Below are 22,381 nucleotides of genomic sequence, written 5' to 3'. Positions count from 1 at the left end.
AAGCACCATTCCCTAATGACAGGGAATTTCCATACCAAGACTGCATTTTTATTTTGTTAGTCATGGCATTGTAACCCGTTGCTTTTTAATGAAATTAACAGAAACAGTTTCAAATAATTGACATAACCGCTTTTATAGGGATGCCCATTTATGTACATCGTAGACTACATACAGTCGGCTTTCATTTTAAAGAGCAATCTTAAGATAAAAAGTACATTTGGATGTCCCCAAAACTCATTTGTGCTTTATGTTTCTTGTTTGGCTGTCCTCTTATTGGGCAGTCCGATCGACCTTGTTATATAACGAAAGTAACCTGTACCACATCAACTTTGATCACAGTTCTCTTTTTTAAAAACACGTTCTGTGAGGAAGAATAAAGACAAATTGTGAAATATTGTTACTCTTTTTATTTATTGTATCAACGAAAACAATCTTATAAATCTTCAAAATAAATCAAATTTCAATATCTCTGAGTCAAATTTAAATTTGTGTAAAGATTACAACCCCGGAAGTCCCAAATTACAGAAAAACAACAGGCCTGTCCTTGTTGTATCATATATTTATTTTTGTAAATTCTGCCACAAAAGAACAGCTGTTTTGCTCATGTATATTTCAAAATTGCTTAATTTAGCCTATAATAAGTGAGAGGAGTAGTAGTATGAATAAATTGAGATAAAGCATGCATGATCTGGCACTTTTATAGAGTATCCAGCTGAAAGTCATGGATGACTCACTCACAGGTATCATAGTGTACCTGTCCGTTTCCATCAGTTATTCACATCAATTCTTATAAAAAAATATGTAAATCATTCAGGAGTCGGGTCAGTAGACAACTTGGATTCATCATCTAGCAATGTTTGAGTAGAATAAAGATGAGAGTAAACAGAGTGGCTTAACATTTTTCTTCTTTTCATCTGGGTACAATTCTTATCATGCAAGGAAGATTATTTTGCTTCGGTCTGAAAGAAAAACTGAAATCCTAGTTGAAATCGTCAAAGGCTTTAAAGAAGAGACATGTTGATTATCATAATGGTTCATGAATCTAGTTTTTTTTTTAAATCAACTGTCCGGTAATAAGTGTATTTGCTGTAAACAGACAGATGTTTGTTGTTTTTATTTTTGTGAAACAGGGTTTAATTATGACTATGAGCAATCAATTTTCTTGATACTAAATAATAGTTGCATCCCCCTTTTAAAGTGCTGCTTCCCGGCTTGTGTCATAAACTGGGCGTTATCCCTGACTTTACTGTTGTATGACTGCTGATTGAGCAATAGTCAAAAATAAATAGGGAGATTGCCAGCACAGGGCTCTCCAAAATTGAGCTCAATTGTCAACAAGTCTTAAAAATGTCTAAATAACAACAAAACATCAACTTGTCAACAATACTAGCTGTAGACATGATATAAAACATTACTGGCTATGGCTCTGACCTCTACAAAGCCATCAGCCATGAAGTAGCCTTATAACTTTAGATGTATACCTCTACAGATCTTAAGTTACTCTTCTGACGTCACATCATCACCTATACAACATGACAGTAATGTACGCAAATGTAAAACCTCTTGTATCGGGTTATGTTTGTACTTCAACACCAACTACTTTGTCTGGTTCAACATCCAGGAACATAAGCACTTGAAATGTTAATAGGGAGGAAAACTTAAGTAGGGGTTGAAGGATGAGTCATTGTTCAACCTCTATCCCAAAACCCCAGGAGGGCACTAACAGCAGTTCATGTCCCTATGGGAAGAAGACAGTCAATTTTTTATGACTTTAGCTTGGTTCAGAAAAAAAGGATGTGAAATTGCAGACTTTTATCTTAATTCAGAATTGTTTTTACCCTTCAAGAATTCTGTGTGGGATTTCTATAATTTCAACATCAAGTGCTTTACACCCTCTTAAGCTGAAATGAAGTTTGGATTATACTTTCCTAAAACACAGTCTTGGCACACTCCTGGCCCTGGGTACAATCCCAGATACTCATGAAATAAATTCATCTGGATTGTTGGTAAATAATGGTATGAAGTTTGTATTTTCAAATTCAAACAAATGTCTTACTGCTTACCAGATACTACAAGATAAAAGGGTATTTTTTAAGTGAATGATGTTCAATGGACATTACTTGGTGTCAAATTAATCGGACTGATTTAAATGTGGTTTACAAGCAAAAGTAAAAGCACATTTTAATTTTATTCACTCAGAATCACTCTATGCTTAAAAAGTCAAGGACGAATATATTATGTTTTTTGAAAAGATTAAAACAAAATGCCACATCACAATACCATACCAGCATATTCTGTTTTACATGGGTTTTATAGACTATCACATGAGTTTTAAGAGTATCCATTACATACCATTTCAACCATTACAATAATTTATTTCCACACATACTGATCGTACTTGTCTCTAGACTTGTGGACAAGTCGTTAATGTATGTCTCAATGATAATTGAGTCGTGGTGGTGGCAAAATGCATTCTGAATGTATTTTGCCACCACCACGAATGATTCAGGTGTCGGCAATCAAATACTGCTCTCGTGCGAAGCTGCTGGCTCTCGACGACTGCACAGCGCGAAAACAATAGGTGCAGGGGCCAGCAGTCTCGCGAGAATATCATCAGTGTCACGGGAATCGCGGAGAGAGTCGGAATTACCGGAACGCTATCACCGCGACATACATTTAACGACTTGTCCACAAGTCTAACTTGTCTCTTAACAGTAACACTAGCTTGTCATCAAAGACAAATTTATTTGTAAGTGGAAGGGGGGGGTTTGTTCTAGAAGTAGGTTAACACTTTCAATCATGATTACCGGGTGAACAAGCACACATGATGTAGATAGGACCAGGTATGGTGTTGAAAGCCCTAAACACACTATAATAATTTCCTGCTCTATTTCAGGAATAAATGCCTGTAAGGGATTTAGGAAGCATGGGTTGGTTGGTAACTGAGACCTACCTCCATGTTGAGACTAAGACTAGGAAGTAGTGGTGTAAATTAGCAGCACAGAGATTGTTGTTCTGGTTATTTGATTAAGAAGATCTACATATTGGTTTCTACCTAAGGGCAAACACGTACCCCTACCCATGGGGTCCTGTGAAGGAGGGAGGGGGTAATTTGTGACAATGCCACTGAGGACAAGATGATTTCCTCATGAGCTATTTGAATGCAGGACATACTTTTAACAATATTTACAGTACATGTACTATCCAAGCGCATTCCAAACTGTTCTAGATGGCTTTCTCCAAACATAGTATGATTCCAATTTAGAAACAAAAATGTTAACACTTCGTTTCTGCAAAAATAGCTTGTGAAATAGATTCTAAGTTTAGAAAGGCCTGATCCTTCATGGAGGCAACAAAGGCGATTGCCTCCGCGCCCCCTGGTTAATGCCTTGGTGCCCTTTTAAAATGCTACGGTAGAAATTTCCAATTCCCTCTAGGGATGTCCTTTACCAAGGAGAAAATGCCTTGGTGCCCTTGCCCTTTCAAAAACATTTCCATACAGGCCTGAAATAGGGCTACTTTATTACTTCCAGACAACACTCAAGACCCAAGACCAATGACTAACTACAAGGTGTACTTTAATGAAGTGCATACCCTTGGAGGAACCGTGGTTGACTTGAGTTTGAAAACCTTTTTGGAACACTGGGAAGTTATCAATTGATGTCTGATAGGGCCCCTTATGTTGGCGATGTTTTACCCAAAGAAAGACATTTAATTTATGTGAATAATGATTAGTATTTGAACCTGACCTCTGTATATAATCAAAATGTTTAGTGCTAGGGAGGATGCATCCTGTGTTTACCTGAGAGACATTGACACATTGGAGAGGAAGTCAAGAGTTGAATATAAACCATTAGGGGATATCATCATGGTAAACATAATGGATTGGTTAGAAACAGACACCCTATGTATAGTGGCCACCTAAGGGTCTGACAGGAGTGTCAAGAATCAGACTGTCAAAATCGTACATCAAAGGGTTGTTTTCATTGGTGCAACCTTTGTATAGTGACCACCTTGTAGAGTGAGTTTGTGGCCATAATTATAAAGTTCTTCTTGCATTTTATTTTCTACAGAAACCACAGTTGACTGTCAGAGACCATTCCAGAGAAAAAGTCTGAAGATTGTTGAAGTTTATTTTACTACAGAGTGATCAGCTTACAAACTTCCTTCAGTTCCTGTCCTTTTCGTATAGGTATGTGTTTTAGTTTATGTAAATATTATTTGGACTTAGCCGTCCCCCAATGTAAAGTTGAGTCCCATGTCTACACTATATGAGGCCTGCAGATGTTGAGGTTTGCATGTAAGGTTATTCTGTAACTTCAAGTAACATCAACAACAAGACCCACAATCAGCATCAACACTTTAATTCAAGACTCCACATAAAGAATGAGAAAGTGCTAAACACAAGAGGGCGCCCTAACATATTGATGATGTTATCAGCTGGCCGACATTGACTGCACCCAACTAAAAAGATCAAAGTCCTATACAGCAACCATGTGAAAGTAAAATTCAAAGACACTATCAAACATTTCAATGACTCTATGGGATTGTAAATTTGAGTTTTCTGCTGTGGCTGACCATTGATTTGTTAACTATTTTATATTGGGATACCCGTTACATCATACCAACCTGTTGATTCCAAAGGACCTTGCTTGGGGGTTTATGGCAGTAAACAATGTTATAAAGTATAATAAATGCTTTCATTCTCTCTAGCATAAAAGGGTTCAGGGCGTGACCTGATAAAATTGGCCTGTTAAAGTTGTTCTACGTTGTACATTATGAACAAGGAAGCTATTAAACAATGAATGTTGTTTTGGTTTAACCCTTACAACAATGTGCGTAAGCACTGTGTACTTAGTACTTCCTGAGTTCTGTGAAAAAAACACAGGATATTACTCGGATGGGATTCAAACCCACGACCTTCGCAATTCTAGAGCAGTGGTTAATTTTAGGCCCGACATTGTTTTGTCAGGCATTTTTATAAGCAAATAAATACGCCTAAATAATTAAATACTTAAATAAATAAATAATTGGCTGTGTTGACTTATCATGACACCTGAGCCAAGCTCATTTACTCATTGTACCATAAGAATAAATCTTCAATTATCCCTATTTTTTTCTTTTTTAATTTGACAATGTTTATTGTGAAAACACAGTACAAAAGGTTTCAGACCCAGAGGCCTTAAGTGGCAGACTTCTTTTGATCCGTGTATTTGCTTTTGATGACCCGCTTACTGTGCGATGGATTCATATTCTAATCTTCAATTCCAAAGCCCTACCCTTACAAACCCTCAAATGCAGTTATGTGGTCTTATTGTAAATCAATAGTCACCTTCGTCATACAACAAGTGATTATAATACACCTGTAACTTGGCAGAACAAGCCCCCCCCCCCCCCTGTCTGGTCCCGGGCTGTGCACCCTTGTCTAGTGTTGTTGGTGTTCTTGTGGACTGTGTTTGAATCAGTGTCTTTTCAATGGGCAAGGTCATCCTTGGTACTTTGAAAGCAAAGTCTTGAGGTGGTGTTATGGTATGGAAGCTTTCAAAGGGGTAAGTAGTCCTTGCTCACTCTAATCGTAGAGAAAGTTATTGCTGTATGGTGGTACTATGTACAGGTACACTGTTCGGAAGGTAAGCTTCTAAAGGTCACATCATAAGTTGAAACTGTTTTGTATTGAAAAACAAAATCACTGATTGTAAACTGCTAACTTTACCAACCATATAGGCCATTCTGAGATATGGTGGATAGGGTTTGGCTGATTTGTCTGTACACACCCACACTAAACAGGGAACTCCTATCTATAGTGTCCACCATACATAGTCTGAAAAAGGCTAGGGTGACCTACGTATGTAATGTAAGCTTTGGATTTGGTTTAACCCATACTGATAAAGCTTTGTATACAGTACTTCACAAGTTCCATGAAATAACAAAACCACAGGCATATTACTGGGTTGGGACTCCAACCCACAACCTTTGCCAATGCCATTCTAAAGCAGAACACTGAGATTGCCCTGTATTGTTAATCTTGTTGTCACTTAAAAGCAGACTACATTTCCTTGTAATTGTTTGGAAATTTGATAATTTTCCTGATATTAAATTCTGTTTATTTATGGGGTGTAAATTTCTGTTGTTTTTATATAAAGTTACTTCAGTTCTTGCATTGCAGCTTTTTTCTTCTGTAGTCAAACTCTCCTCTTGTCGCTAGAGTTGTACATTAGTCCTTGCAGTTTTGTTCTGTGGTCCAGCCCGGTTGTGGTTAGACTTACATCAGTCCTTGCAGTTTTGGTCTGTGGTTGAGCCCGGTTGTGGTTAGACTTACATCAGTCCTTGCAGTTTTGGTCTGTGGTTGAGCCCGGTTATGGTTAGAGTTACAATAGTCCTACATTACTGCTTTGTAACTTTCCTTGGGTCTGTTTTCTATATTAGATAGAATAGGAAGCTAGTGCAGTAGATTACTTCCCATTATAACTCTGTACCTGCCAGACTGGTGCCTGCCAAATGACAAATATCTGTCTACCAAAGAAAACAAATCTGTCTGCCGAAAAACAAATTCCCGAAGAATTTCAAGGGATAGTTCTCCTTGATGTTCGCTGGCACTTGCAGGCACTTGTCTTGGTTTTTCTTGGTTAAGTGAGGATCATCTTGAGTTTGACTAGTGACTTGATGTTTAAGTTTGTTTGTCAGTCATGTCGTTATGGTTACAGACATTTTCTGTGACTTATGTGACTGGCCATTTGTAACTGGTTCCCTGTAATGCAATGAAACTAGCAGCACAAAATGTAGATGACCAGGGGTGGATTTTAAAAAGAGTTAAGACTAGTCTTAATCTCAAGTTAGGATTGTTACTTATCCTCAACTTAGGACTAGCCTTCAGTTTTAAATAACTCCTACAACTAGTCCTAAATTAGACTACAGGCATTTGTTTTTGAAAGGGCAAGAGCACCAAGCAATTTCTTCTTGGTAAAGGGCACCCTATGAGCATTTCAAGGGCACCAAGGCAATGACCAGGGGGCATGGAGGCAATCGCATGGAGGCAATCGCCTTCGTTGCCTCCGTGAAGTATCAGGCCTGGAACTATCTTTGTGAAATCGACCACTGGTAACTTGCTGGCCTCAGTTTGGGATGTAAATTAAAACAGGAAGACTAGGCTTTAGTGAAGGTTTTAACCTGTATAATGTAAACAGGATAAACCTTCAGGTAAGCCACTTCTTGTTATTGCTGGTCAATGTCACCATTTGTTGTAACCCAACATTTAGAACAATAGGAAGATGTATGAGTTTTCACAACATTATCTCCTCCACTTCCTCTATAGAATAGTAAACAGGGACGTTTGTAAAACCACTCTTTGCCATTGTCCTGTTTTCTTGTGGTACGTGTACACCCTATGACACCAATTGACATGCTTTCACATTTCCATGTACATTGAAGTGTGTTTTCCAGAAAATGTCCAAATATTTTCCCCACAGTATTGTTAGGCTATGGTCCCCTCTGCAGTACCAGACACTTGACCTAGAAGGGATTGGCCACAATATGTTATTTTGGTTTATGAGTAAAGGACTTTGTAACCAACTATTTCCAACAACTGCTCTGATGACCTTGCCTTAGGGTTAACATGTCACACTGTCTGCGCTTTCAGTTCATGTCTGTTAGATCTGACTACCGCCATGGTTAAATCATATTGAAATTTGTTAGGTAGTGATTGTCAGGAAGCTATATAGGCCCATTGTGGGTGTTATAATAAAGCAAGGACTCGTAGATCCATTGTATAATCACATTGTGTGGGAGTAGAGCTTGGTTATAAGCTGTTGTTGCTTCAAGCATGAAGGTGTACTGGTTTTCGGTTTTACAGTTACAAAGTCCTGCTTACTGTGCATACCTATTGTAATGTAAATTAGCTACCTACATGATGGTTCTCTTAACTTATTTTTGATAGTTCTAAAGTTCTAAAGTTTGTGTCAGGTTTGTTCCTGCTGTATTTATAGGCTTTATGGGGACTTGTAACAAATTGTAACGAATGGGGGGGGGGGGGGGAAATATTATCCAAAGCTCAACACCTAAAATCTAACAATTTTTCCAAAGCCTTTGGTAGACTCTTTCATGCATTCAATTCACAATAGTTGCCTCTCCCAAGCTACAGGGGTGCCACCAACCATATTATAGCCTTTGGTTGTCTGACCATGCACTTATTACATAGTGGCACCCCTTTCTCATGTTATGTTAAAGGTAAATGCAGGTGACAATAAGACTATTGATGCGCGGTAGAGAAAAGCTTAATGCTCCACTGATTCTGAGTAACTCGGGTCTATTCAATAGTTCCAGTTAAATAATGAGATTTATATAGAAATAATCACAATCTGAAGGACCTACATCTGTACTGTGGACCAAGCCCATAACCATTAACTCTTGCATTGGAAGGTATTCTCCGTACCTTTATACACCCGTTTCTGGTTTGAATCACTTCCTACTGGCTTCATCTACAAGAAGTTTTGGGGATACATCAAGTTTGGATTGTAACAGTTCCTCTATCTGGAAGTTATCCGTCGTTTGGGGAGTTTTGTGTCCCAAATCTGACATAGATTCTGAATTCAGAGAGAGTGGTTAGCATCGCACTGTTTGCAAGTACAGGGAAATACCATTAATAAATGCAGAGATCGAACAAACCGAGAATTGAGATTGAGTATTTTGATATGGTGAAGGAAGATAGGAGAGGAAGAAATAGTCGGAGTATAGGAGAGAAAGATGAAGATTATGAGAATGGTTGCTCAGGGGGAGTTAAACAGGTAGGATTTAATTGAGTCATCAACTCCCAGGATTTAGAAGTACATCATGCATTTAATAAGGGAATAAAAGAGTGGTACAATGTCTTGAACATTGGTTATAACCGGCAGCAGGGTCGTGTCCATGCGATAAAGGACTTACATGTAGCTTCAAGACCTTTTTGTTACAAAAGGCATAAAAAAGCTACCCAAAATTGGTTGTTATCTTTTAGTTCTTGTCACGATCTCATGCTACGTTCCGTGAAGCAAAAAATACACGTGAGCGCCATTCAAATGTTGTGCGTATGCGGGTGCACACTATGTAGTTGTTCATTGGTTACCAGTGTACAAATATTTGTTTGTTTCATTTATTAGCGCAAAGCGTGCACACCAGATCACACCCCACCTTGACGTGCTCTCCACCAATAGGAATAGCAAAACTGACTGGGTTGTTTATGAATGTGACATCACACTTTTCTAGCAATTTAGATTGATTCAGAATTAAGATCAATCTTGGCTCTTTGTGAATTCAAACCTAGGCCTGAGTGTATGATCGTTAAATCCTATTTTCTTGGAAAACATTCTGTGTGAAAGTGTCAGTCTAAAATGTTTAGATTTTATTGTTACAGTTGAAAATGGCTAGGTGTTGCTCACTGATTGTTGTTGAAATACAAACTGTCAGATTAAATTACCTTCAAACTGTCCTCTGCAGTCTTTTGAGTAAATACAATCGCTGCAAAGGTTTAAGTTCAACTTCTGTGGAACCATTCTGACTATCCTGCAGGGCTGCATTTTTTAATCAAAAATATTGCAGAGGTGTATTATCCCTTGATAAGAGAGTAAACATCATGGATGATTGGACACCCATTGGATACCCATGGTCTACTGATGGTGATCTTTAACAACCAGGCTATAACCCATTGTACTTGTTTGTTTGTATGGCGTTTTGTCTGGATCTGTTACCGTGGTTATCAAAAGACTTGAACCATTCAAGTTCATTTACTTGAGTCTAAATCAGTGAGCCATATTGCTGCCAAACTTTGATTGGCTGCAATATTTACACAAGATTTTAAGTTGTAAAGGTGCCATACTCTGCAAAACAAATTGTATTAAATTGGGATATTTTTACAAGATTTTTTAACCCAGAGGGTGGCGAGGGAAGGGATTTATATAAGCTTTAATGCACTTTCCAGTTGCCTTAATTAATACAAAAATATAAATATCAAGTAAAAAAATATCAGGTAAACTGAATTGGTAAATGGTTAATTATTTGTGGGATAAACTTAAGCCCGGTTTATACTTCCTCGAATGCGATCCAAATTTTTATGCCACAATTTTGCAACGAATAAGCCGCTTCAGTTGACTCATCTTCTGCGAAACATTCGCTGCGAGAACAGCTCTGTGGCGTCAAATTTGTATCGCATTTGCAGGCGCATTCGCAGGAAGTATGAACCAGGCTTTAGGTGTGATGTGCAAGGTTGAATGTTCTTTATCAAAACATTCAAGGTTACTTGTCTGAACAATTATTTTTGCTGATTGTATCTGTTTAGTTCCGACATTGTCCCAAGTCAAGTTATTGATAAATTATATGGAAGTGTCTTTCCTTTTAGAGCTGCAAATCCTCACTATCACAGGATGTTACTTTTCCGTTAGTTTGGTTTCTAGGCCAGATTGATAATTGTTTTATTATTCAATCTTCACCACCTGCATCCTGAACACCTATCTGGTGTTGGGTTTGTCTTTCATAATCACACCTTATTATATATGGATCAAATGACAAACCATTTTCTCTTTAGTGTTTCTAATATTTTGCAAAACCTTGTCACCATAGATATTGGTTGCCTAGTTACATTAGCATGGAATGTATAGACAGCTGTGCACACCTGGGTGTTAATTTGTGATACATATTGGATGAAGTTACCAGACTACAGCTATAGGAAGAATATATCACTTTATATTCTTGAGACCAGCAGGGAATAAATCATCATTGAAATTGAGACGGTTATTTTTAGCTGCCCAATTCTAATCTGTCTCGAATTGATCAATCAAAGATCAAAGTATTGGATCACTGGGTGACTGGTGAAGTCACATGAATTAGACTGGATTTGGTCTGGATTTAAGCCGAGGGTCTTATACCAGTATCTTCGTTCCATCAGACCCATGTAACATGAAGGCCTACTCACTCATCTAGTCTGAGCCAAAGCAAGAATCACAGAAAGACTTAAGCTACATGAATACGTACACTCAGTGAAATTAATTCTTAATGTCTTTGACATTTCTGTTGAGTCTGTTTGAAGTGCCTTCTTCAGTGTTAAAGATATCACAGGCTAAAGTTGTGTTTGAATCCTCGGTCACTGTTCTGAACACTTCTGCAGAATTATGAAGATATGTTCACCATCTCAAAGAAGTTTTATTTATCTTGGCAATTCATTTGTGTTCCTCTGGCTGCAGCGTGTTGATGACTTAAGATGGTGTACTTGCATGAATAAAGAAGACATTTCAAAGAAGTTTCTTGAATTTATCTTTGCAATTAATTTGTGCTCTTCGAGTTGCACCACTTAATGTGTTGAAGGCATGCTGAGTGTGTAACCAACTTTGAACTGTGTTAGATGTGTGCTCCTTACACCATGCTGATGTTACGCTTGTCTGGTTCTAGATTCCTTTAAGATGCAATGAACTCAGGGTGGGAGCAGTTATTACTGGACTTGCACCTATACATCTTAGCCATTTTATTTGTGAGGAGTTTGTAATGCATATTTGCATAGAGAAGAAAAGTGACATTAGGAAAGCAGCGAGGCCGATGATATCTTGGCAGACTTCTTGATACGTGTAGAAAGATTGTTTTATTTGACCTCTACACGCTCTCACACATGTATGTGCCTGTAGTGACACTGACTGTAACCACTCCTTGATGACTTGAAAGCAGCTCATCTTCATAATCAAGGATGTAGAGACAATCTTGAACCATTCTAATGGTTGGGCAACCATCTTGTTCATACTTTGATGATTACTATTTATTTCACACCGAGTAATGTACATCAACCAAGCAAACATCTTGAAGATTTCTCTTACTATTCCAGCAGCTTGGAGTGCATTTTAAACTGGTTACTATGGACTTTCTCCTCCATGTTTATATCATTGGGAGGCAGGTCCTCTAAATGCAATGTTTGGACGATTCTGAAGCAGCCATTTTGATCTTAAAATGAATTACGTAGGATACTCGTCTTACGAGTGTAAAAACCACCTTACCATCTTGACCCCATGTAAAGGTAGGCAATCTCAGTACCACTGGTGGGATTAATCTACTGTAAAAACCATCTTGACCCTAGTGGTAGGCAACTTCACAACTGGTAGGCAACTTCACCACTGGTACGGTACTCATCTTGGGTACAAACCACCTGTGAACTTTGACCCCATCTAATGGCAGGCAATCTTCTTCTTGGATCTTTTCTCTTATCTCAGTTCTTCAAGGAGTACATGATGAGTGAGCCTGATGTAGCTAGAGTCTCAGGAGAAAGTGAAGCTTATGTATTGATTGGAGAGAAGACGTCTGAGGAAACCGAGGAGCAAGTGGTGGAAGAAGTAGTCTCAATAACAAAGGTAAGATTTTCATCTTCTACCCCATCCCACCGAACTCGTTCTCACTACCTTCTTAAAAATGCAAGACGTTGTTATTCACTCCCCCACTCAACTATCGTGATCCCCAGCTCGCTCCCTCCTCTTCGTGCACATTAGAATAGTCTTGCAACAGAACGTAGTGAGGATGAGTTCGGTGTGATGGTATAGATCCAGTCATTGATGTACACAGAAAAGACCAATTAAAAATTTAGGTTCATTTTTCTACATAGACATAACTGCAGGCCTGTGTGATTCTTTTTCATGAAAGGGCAAGGGCACCAAGGCATTTTCTCCTTGGTAAAGGGCACCCTATGAGGAAATTGTAAATTTCTACCGGAGCATTTCAAGGGCACTGAGGCAGTGACCAGGGGGGCATGGAGGCAATCGCCTTTGTTGCCTTTGTAAAGTATCAGGACTGTAACGACTTCTTATTTTTGGCAATATCTAAAAAAAACTATCACCTTTTGAAATGACATTTTGTCAGGTTGGTTTTTATTGTGTTTATTAAACAATCAAATCATTTCAAAAACAAAAGGTAGCCTAAACTTTACTTTTAAACCTGGTTCCTTTGTTTAAATTTAACACATGTTACCCTCAAAATCTTTTCCTGACCAAGTGTCTTACTTGTATTGCAAGTAATGTTCCTTTAATATAAGTAATGTTCCTTTTTAATATTGACCCTCAGGTAACAACTGAAGAGTCTTCAATCATCTTGCCAGCGGAGGATGAGCCTAAGATGAATGGTGAGACGGTAACTGAAGAACCGAAGGAGAGAAAGAGAATTACTAAGAGTATCAGTCTGACGCAGGAAGAAATGGAAAATGATAAAGGTAAGAGTTCACTCTCATAAAAACAAGTCTTAGTTTGTAATTAAGTCCCAATGATTATCTTATACAAACATTAAAAATCTATAACAAAATACAAGTCTCTTTCTTTGCTCTTCTTTAATTTATTCCCAAAGATTATTCTCATATAAATATGAATAATCCATGTTTTTGTTTCATATTTGATTGATGTGTTATGGTTTGCGTGTCAACATTTCTCTAGTTTCGTTTGTGGTTCAGATGTGACACGTACATGTTCAAGAGTTTTGTAGTGGCTTTGGTTAATATTGTTGTGTCATCGTATTTGTTTGTTTTTCTATATGTTGAATGACAAGATCCAATACCTTTGTCGGATTCTATCGTTCAAGAACAATTCCACTGCAATTGTTCAAACTCGACTCTCCCATGGTTTTTATTTTATTTAAAAGTAATTAAATGAGTCATAATATTGTTTAGTTTACTCATCTAAGTTCCTCTTTCCATTCTCTCAAAATTCCCCCACAAAAGTCCAACAATTTTTAGGATAATGGATTTTGTACAAGTCATAAAATATTTCAAAACCCATCGACGCTGTTGTGCATAAAACAATCTTTGACATGAATGCGTTCGATTAATCCTAGTGTTATGACTCACTCACTAATTGCAAGGTTGCTTAGCATTTCTCCTGACTTAATTTAACAGTCTTTCTATCAACTCATGTAGTTTTGATTAATCTTAACTTAATTAATAGATTGAATAGCAGTGATGGGCATGTGTGTTAGGGTGTTTTGTGTAATTTGTTAGAAAAACGTTTAAATTATCGTTAAAGAACTTTCATTTGGCTAGGGTGTTCTGTGTAATTTATGAGAAACGTTTGAATTCATTGTTACAGAACTATCACAAAGAATTTAATTCAAGACGCAATGTACCAATAATCTATGCAATGATATTTACACAAGTGCTCTTTTGTGTCCACTATATTTGAGTTGACTATTTTCTTGAGTATTTCAAGACGGATGTGAAGGAAGTAGATATAGAGGACATTGTCCCACAGAGGCCGATCGAATCCTAATGTGACAGAACACTTCTCCATGAACTGTATGTTTGAATGATTGCCCAGCAAGGAAACTCGGCAAACTCCCACGAGGGGGTATAAACACCAAGCTGGCAACATTTAATCGCTCCTATACAAACATGGACCGCATTCCCACTGGATCCACAATTGCGAGATCGGGATCCCGCAACAAGATTGGTTGCAGTCGTGAAATCGCCGTCGCGTCCCCGCTTGAGTATGATCGCACATTGATCCCCCTTTTTGGGAACGGAAGTGGGTTCAAAAGAACACTGTTTCGCTAGCAAATTGCGGGGTCTGATCGCCCTTTGCGTTCCCACTAGACTAATTGATCTCCCATTAATCCACAAGGGAGATCAGATCCTGCTTTAATCCTACTCCCGAGGAGGATCAAAATTGCACGGTCAGATCCTGATCACCCTCGCGTTCCCACTGAAGCCTGTTCCTCGCCCTTTGATCGCCCTTTGATCGCCCTTTCGGGGTCTTGATCGCCCTTTTCTTGAATTGGGAGATCAATGGGGGATCCAGTGGGAACGGGGTCTAGGTTTCAACTTCTAACCACTGAACCACGGTTAGCTTGATAGGATTCGATTCCATAACCTTGTGATTGCAAGTCCTGCAGTCTAACCACTGAACAAGTTAGCTTGGTAGGATTCGCACCCTCAACCTTGTGATTGCAAGTCCTGCAGTCTAACCACTGAACAAGTTAGCTTGGTAGGATTCGAACCCTCAACCTTGTGATTGCAAGTCCTTCAGTCTAACCACTGAACAAGTTAGCTTGGTAGGATTTGAACCCTCAACCTTGTGATTGCAAGTCCTGCAGTCTAACCACTAGACCACGGTCAACAAATCAAGCATGGGGTTGGATGAGTGATTAAATCAACATGTATTTATTTTCTTACTCTTCAATGACTAAACAAGCTGGGGTGGATTTCACAAAGAGTTAGAACTAGTCTTATCTAGACTTAGGACGAGTTACTCATAATGCATTTTTGGTATCTCTTAGGACTAGTCCTAAGTTAGGACTAGTCCTTACTCTTTGTGAAATCGACCCCTGGTGTGAGATCTTACCGACTGACCCGCTTTCTTCTCGTATTCCTCTGTGTATTAAGTCATTTCCCGTTCCTTCCCTTTTCTCTTTTACCCAGAGCTTCAATTGCCATGGTTATAGTTGGGATACAAAACACACGATATAGTTTTAATAAATCATAAAAGACTATGTTTCCCTAGGGTTAATTGGTAAGAGTTACTGTATTTACTGACCTTGCCATTAAAAGACCTAGAGAAATTAATCCAAATAAAGTTTAGGAAATGTTTGGATATTTTTCTCTTAATCAGTACACCTAATGTACATGTTTCGGCTTATTGAACATTTTACAAACATGTGTGCACTCGTTGAACTTCGCTCTTATGGGAACATCAACTTGGCTCCGATAAGGGGCACCTTTAATGGAGCCTTGCAGCTTATTCCAACAACATTTATGACTTAAAGTGCATTTGAAAATAGCTTTTAACCATGGCAACATCAAACTCTTAATCTCCAAGTTGTTTCCCACCCGCACCCAACCTCTTGTTTAACACGTTTTGTTTTCCTTTTTACCTTCTAGTAGCCAAAAAGGTAGCAATCTCAAACCGGTTATCACAGTTTCAGAAAGCATGCCAAAAAGGTAGCGTGTGAACTAATTTATATTGCTATCATGTTACCATGGTGATCATACAACATGACTCTAACAGGAATGCTTGCATTAGTTACTTATCATTTATAATTAATGTCACATCACACTAAAAGCACAGAGCTTGAACATGTAGTAAAACTGTTGTGTAGCTTTACGCTGGTAGAGGGCGCTATTACAGGTTAGCTGTCTGTCATAAATACATGATCAATGTACATTCACTGTCATGTCATGTACTTGTACTGGTACTAATAGAGACTGCAACAAATGAACAGCGCCCTCTTGTGTTTTAAAGTCAGTTATGTCTTGATACCATGTACATACTGTACACAATGGCATTATGCATTTAGGGATGCTTTATTGCATGTCACAGCTTTAGGAAAGCATAACCCTTATCAAGGTTTATTTGTAACTTCTAACCATTGTCAAAGTAAAATGCAAATCGAGATTTGGAGGAAAAATGAAAACAGAAAGGTCCCTACCAGAGATTGTGAATTTAGGAGTTTGAAAAGGGAGTTTCAGTCATGGGACAAAATTTATAACTGGATTGGCACACATTGTCTTCAAAAACAGTGGCACCTTTTGCTATGAAGAATATCAAGTACTTTTAACTTCTTTTTGTCTGGCAATTAACTTCTCTATTTTTGATAGAACTTGTAATACATGATGAATTATTGTACTTATTGCTGTGAAGGACTTTTGCCACCCATGGTTGTCAAAGGTTACAGCTGTATGTATAAACAATGCAAAAACAAGGTTAAATAACAGTTTTTGGGGAGCAATGATACAGACCCTGTCTGCATCAAACCCATTATTTAAGAAAAGTACAAAATAAAACCATTTCAAGCATTCAAACTAAAGCCAGCGCATCTGAGGTTCCATCCTATATGAAGATGAACTTAAAGTAATGTCGCTATGGTGAGTATATGGATGTACAATGTGATATCATCATGTACCAGTAACTCCTTGATGTACCTGTGATATGTCTGTAACTCTCCCTGGCTGTGACCTTTGCTATTTGCTCTTTGATCTCAATGTCATGACAACTATCCCATAATGCACCTGCATGAGGAATGTATGTGTACCCATCAGCCCCTTTGCTTTTGTTTCACACTAAAATGATTGTCTGTAAATGTGGTAGTTTTATTCAATAATGATGTGGTGGCCATTTGTTAGTTTGATTAATATTTGAAAGCACCTGTTTTAAATGACGCCTTAGTATCCACCTCCTTTCTCTTGATGACCTCACATTCAAACACATGATTTGCATCATTTTTAAAATCGCAACAAAAATAAATGTTACTGGCTGTGAAGTTTAAAGCTATGTAAAACATCATTAAATGTTCATGCCCACATGCTAACAACAAAAGTTAGGTCTAAACAAATTAAATGTGCTTCATAGAAGTGAATTGATTGGGCTTCTACCGAGCTATTTGAAGAATTACTTGGTCAGTGCAATCTCACGTGGTCACATAATGACGCAATACTTGGTAAGGTAGAATTGGAACCCATCAAATGACACATGGTTATAACCCATCTAAGACAACAAACTCATCAAAACCTCACCTTGACCATTAAATATCATCATCTAAAGTTTATCCAAATATTGTTTGATGAGAAATGTCGGCATCTTACGTATCCCTCGTTTATTGAAACAAATAACTGATCATATATGACTGCATGTCTTAATCAAAATATTTAGATGTCAACATAGCAAGGTCTTAAACATCACCAGGTCCTTGGAGATGTGACTTTGTATCTTCTGGTGGTATGGGCTTAGCACAGTCGTCATAGAACAAGCTCTGTCTTTGCTCTATAGGATGTTAAAAGGAAAGCCATGTACCCTCATTCTATTTAAATTAAGTAGAGTAAATTATAAAGGCAGAATTTTGCTTAATTAACCTGCAAAGTTGTAATTTTACTCGGCGAACAGACTGAAACATGTCTATTTTCTGTGAGTAGCAAAAGGTCAGTTGTTTGTTACAGACATTCTTGATTCAGGAATATGAGATCAGTGTGTAATAAAAATAACTCTGTGACATACTTACCTAAATAAGAACCCAAAACATTCCAACTACTTCCAAGGATAAATCAGCGGCCATCTTGTGAGTTGTTGTGGTTGTGCCTCGAACTTAAAACAGAGATCTGATGACATAAATAACATAAATCAAGCAAACTAGCGTAGCGTAATGCAAACAGTCTGACTCTGAGTTCACAAATCATGTTACAAGTAAACATCACAGAATCCTAATCTTTTATGCAAAATGGCAAGTGCATAATTAATTGCAAATGTTTGGTGCTCACGTTGGGTGTGGTTGTTTTATTATTTTGGGGAGAAAAGTTGTTGGGGTCAGCAGAACACTTCATAAAGCCAGTGATCAATGAGGATAGCCACACATTAGTATAACAGGAAGGCCTAATTGAAATTATTCTAGGAGACCAACCCTGAAAAATCCTTAAAAAGCTTTGATTACCTATTCACAGGTTTTGAACTTTGCTATTGACGGGGAACAGCCATTTTCCTCTCGTACATAAAGGGTCATTTCAATGGGGAAATTCTAAGTTTGAATTGGAACCTTGCTAAGGACACAACAGCAAAAGCACAGGGCACCGCTGCTGTTGGTTATTTCCGAGGCCTTTCTTCACAAACCCACTCTATGCTAACCCCTAACCATAAAGCCTTTCTCTTTGCCCTTACCATAGAGCGAGGACACACAAATTCCCAAACCCACATATTGACACGAACATTCCACCATTCTTTGAATAGAATTGAAGTAGGATCACAAAGGTAAACTACTTGTATAGCAATGTAGGGTGATTGCACTTGGCATACCTTCACTAAGGAACCAGAGATGTGACCTAATTGTAATGTAGTAATGCTAAATGACATACTCAAGAGGTTAAAACTTTGATAAATTACAACCATGGCATCAAAAGAGTCATCAAATAGAAGAAGGAAGTTAGGCCCTAGTTTATAATATCATACTCCACAAAAAGTAGGCCTATATTACATGTACATGTAGAGTCACAAAGTAACGGAATATTAATGGGAAAGGAACATGCGAAAAACCATTACTTGTGGGTTCCAGACACTCTCGGGGTATTCCCTGTCAATTTTTATATATTGTTGAAGACAAATTTACAAATTCTTTAAAATTGTCATGTTTTCAACACATTAGTTGGATAATAAAATCTAGTTTATCCAATCCATTATTTGTGTAGATTTCATCTTGCTCTTTAAAACTAAAGTTCAGTGACTTTGCAATTCTTTTTCTATCAGAAACTTTGCTTCCTTGTTCAGTATCAAATTTATTTTGTATTATTCAGTTATATTTGAGAGGAAACTTAATCTCATATTTACCTTTATATCAAACAGTACTTTGATGTTCTTTGTAACTCTATACAAACAGCTATTACCATAACAACACTATCCATGGTTGATGTTTAGCATTCCTTGAATGGTTAGACTTCTAGCGATGTTGGTTGCCATGGTGATCTTACCTCGGGTCGAAGGTCAGCTATGTAGACAGATACATTAGAAGACACAAATAGATTCACAGCTTCAGGAATGTTAAAGTTGTTGAAAGGAAAATTGCTTCACTTCTTCGGTATAAATTCACATTGCAAAAATGTATCTCTCTCAGACTTACTTTTTTATTCTTTAACTTTAGTTGAATTTTTTTTGTTTAGACCACTTCCTTGATGACAATGACAAACAGTTTTATTTTGTTTAACTATCGTACATTTAGGACATTCATTTCTTTGTACTCAGCAAAGGTTTAAGAAGAAGGCATCTCAAAGAAGTTGTAAATGTACATTCAGCAAAATCACAAGTTTTCTTATTGGTGTTTCTTAACGGGCTTATCAACAGGCCTGTAATTACTTCTTTAAAAATAAAAGGGCAACGCCATTTTCATTTTGCAAAGGACACTTCCATTGGAAAATCCTGAAGTCAATTGGAAACTTTTGAAGGGGCACCAAGGCCAAGACCAGGGGCAACGAAGGCCATGAGCTCTTTGGCCTGCGTGTAATAATCCAGGCCTGATTTAGCAAACTGATACATTCCAAACATTGCTGGAAACTCACAGATGTAGTACATCATGACATACTATATTGTTGGAAGAGATTGCCATCTTAGCAAACCTTACAATTCTCATTGACTGATCATGATGCGTGTGATGCTGACATCCATGACATCATGATGTAGTTTGTGAGTGGGTGGGAATGCCCAGATGGAAAGCATTGCTGAAATGCTGAAGGGTCACTCTTCTTAAAGAATGTCAGCTCGGAGTTCTTCAAACTCTACATCAAGATTCTAAAAATAGTTCTTCATACTGTTAATCTTCTAAATGCTTTATCGGAAGTTCACATCACAAGATTATAGAATGGAGATGTGTTAAAAAATACCCAATTGTAATCAGCTCTGCATTTTGCTTAAACAATGGCTCACTTGCCAGTCCCCATTTTTTTTTAGTTTGAAAGTGGTTTTAGAAGGAAGTAGGTGGATCAGAAAAATATTGCTATTTCCGGAAGAGTTTAGGGCTATAGGCATGATAGGGGCCTACCTGTTAACTTTCCTTTCTCTGCTCTTATTTAATCTACTTTACGTAGCATGTGCATATTTTGTCAGCTGCCACATCAATAATACATTGTGTCTTCATCAGTAAGTCACAACATGAAGCAATAGTTTATTGCTCCATGTTCACAAGTACTGTACAAGAAGTTAATATTACTGTTGATCCACCTTGGGCAGGTGGTAGGGTCTTAGAATGTGCCCAAGTTGTTGTGATGATTTTCCATGACAGATATTTATGCCTCAAACCAGATTTACAAGACTGAATGCATGTGCATGTTTTGAAAGCTAGTCATGATTTTAATAATTAATGAAACAGTTATTGATATTTTTTTAGAGCCTGACTCTGTTTGGTTGGTCCCCTGACCACAATAGGAATAATTGCTGTCATAGATAGTAACTTTTAAAGGCACTTTGTAAAGACTGAAGCTTCTTGAATGTTAGAAGGTTGCTGCTTCTAACATCATACAAGAAAACTTTATCTTATGCCAATTATGAACAGATTTTCTTTGGCTTGCATTCGCAATGTCCTATGCAGTAAATGACGTAGCCAAACCCACATGTCTGAAAAGAGCGTCTTTCACGTGACAATGATCTTGGAAAGTTACTACCCAACGAGGTCAAGCCGTAGCTGTAGTAAAACCTACAATACATACTGAAATGAGTGTCTTTGGCGAGTAGTGCAATAGCTTAGAAACTTACTATAGCCAACGAGGTTAAGCTGTAGCTGTAGTAAAACCTACAATACATACTGAAATGAGTGTCTTTGGCGAGTAGTGCAATAGCTTAGAAACTTACTATAGCCAACGAGGTCAAGCCGTAGCTGTAGTAAAACCTACAATACATACTGAAATGAGTGTCTTTGGCGAGTAGTGCAATAGCTTAGAAACTTACTATAGCCAACGAGGTTAAGTTGTAGTCATAGCCACACATTGTTTCCATCATTTCATAAGGAACATTCACTTTGCATGATAAGCATGTTTACAAAATGTGTACAGTTGCATGAAGTGTTCAGAATGCTCATCTTTTAATTTGCATCCCAAGCATGACCAGTGTTCCATGTTTATTTTCATGCATCTAAGATGATACAATAACATTATGGCATCCAAGCATGACCGGTGTTCCATGTTTATTTTCATGCATCTAAGATGATACAATAACATTATGCATCCTTTAATTAATTATTTGCAAACATAAGTAATAAATACAGTTAATATTGATGCATCATTCTATCATTCAATCAAAACATTTTTTATTACATCACAATGTAAGCTACAATTATCAAATATTTCATTAATGTAAGTTCGTTAAAATAATTTTACACAAAACATTTACGTTATGATTTTATTTTTGAGATGGGAAAATGCATTACATTACTTAAAGTTCCCACCACCATATACCTCCATCCACCTAAATAACTTATCTTGATTTGATTACCTTTTTAACATTTGTTCTTTTATTTTGATTTAATCAGAAAACACTCCTACTCCTGGACGTGGTGGTTCACATCGTCTTGACATGTCTAAGTATCAAACTAAGGGATCAGAGAATGAGAATAAAAGAGCATCTATGACCAAACGTCTTGATACATCACGCTTCTCTAAGTTCCAACAAGGAGATAGTACAGATAACGCAACCCCACAAAAAGTCACCAGAAACTTCACAATCACATCTTCATCCAGAAGAAAAACTTTTGAGGTAAGATTTCTCAACTGTAATTGTTTTTTAATCCACGTCTATGAAGAAAAGCTTCACAAGAGATTACAAGGAAGAAGGATGCTGAGGTAAGGTTTAAGTTTAGAAAACTTATATTGGGTTTCTGATTGTCCGTTATGAGGTTTCAACAAGCAGGCCTGGAATTTCATCTTTGAGAGGGCATGGCCATT

General features: G+C 37.7%; 1 protein-coding gene across 6 annotated transcripts in view; it reads left to right on the top strand.

Moving 5' to 3' along the window:
- The window catches only part of LOC117299224, a 59,413-nt gene that overhangs the window by 6,042 nt on the left and 30,990 nt on the right, over positions 1 to 22,381 (top strand). The window contains exons 2-6 of one of the 6 annotated variants that reach the window (XM_033782688.1): positions 4,074 to 4,188; positions 12,219 to 12,356; positions 13,060 to 13,204; positions 15,857 to 15,916; positions 21,970 to 22,193. In XM_033782688.1, the coding sequence (XP_033638579.1) occupies positions 12,234 to 12,356; positions 13,060 to 13,204; positions 15,857 to 15,916; positions 21,970 to 22,193 (552 nt within the window). In that variant the 5' untranslated portion in view covers positions 4,074 to 4,188; positions 12,219 to 12,233. The other 5 variants (XM_033782687.1, XM_033782686.1, XM_033782685.1 and 2 more) reach the window with 5 other exon arrangements.

This window comes from Asterias rubens, chromosome 14, assembly GCF_902459465.1.
Source record: "Asterias rubens chromosome 14, eAstRub1.3, whole genome shotgun sequence".
Taxonomy (NCBI): Eukaryota; Metazoa; Echinodermata; class Asteroidea; order Forcipulatida; family Asteriidae; genus Asterias; species Asterias rubens.
The sequence above is the reverse complement of the archived record's forward strand: the minus strand, read 5'-3'. Positions and strand labels throughout refer to the sequence as shown.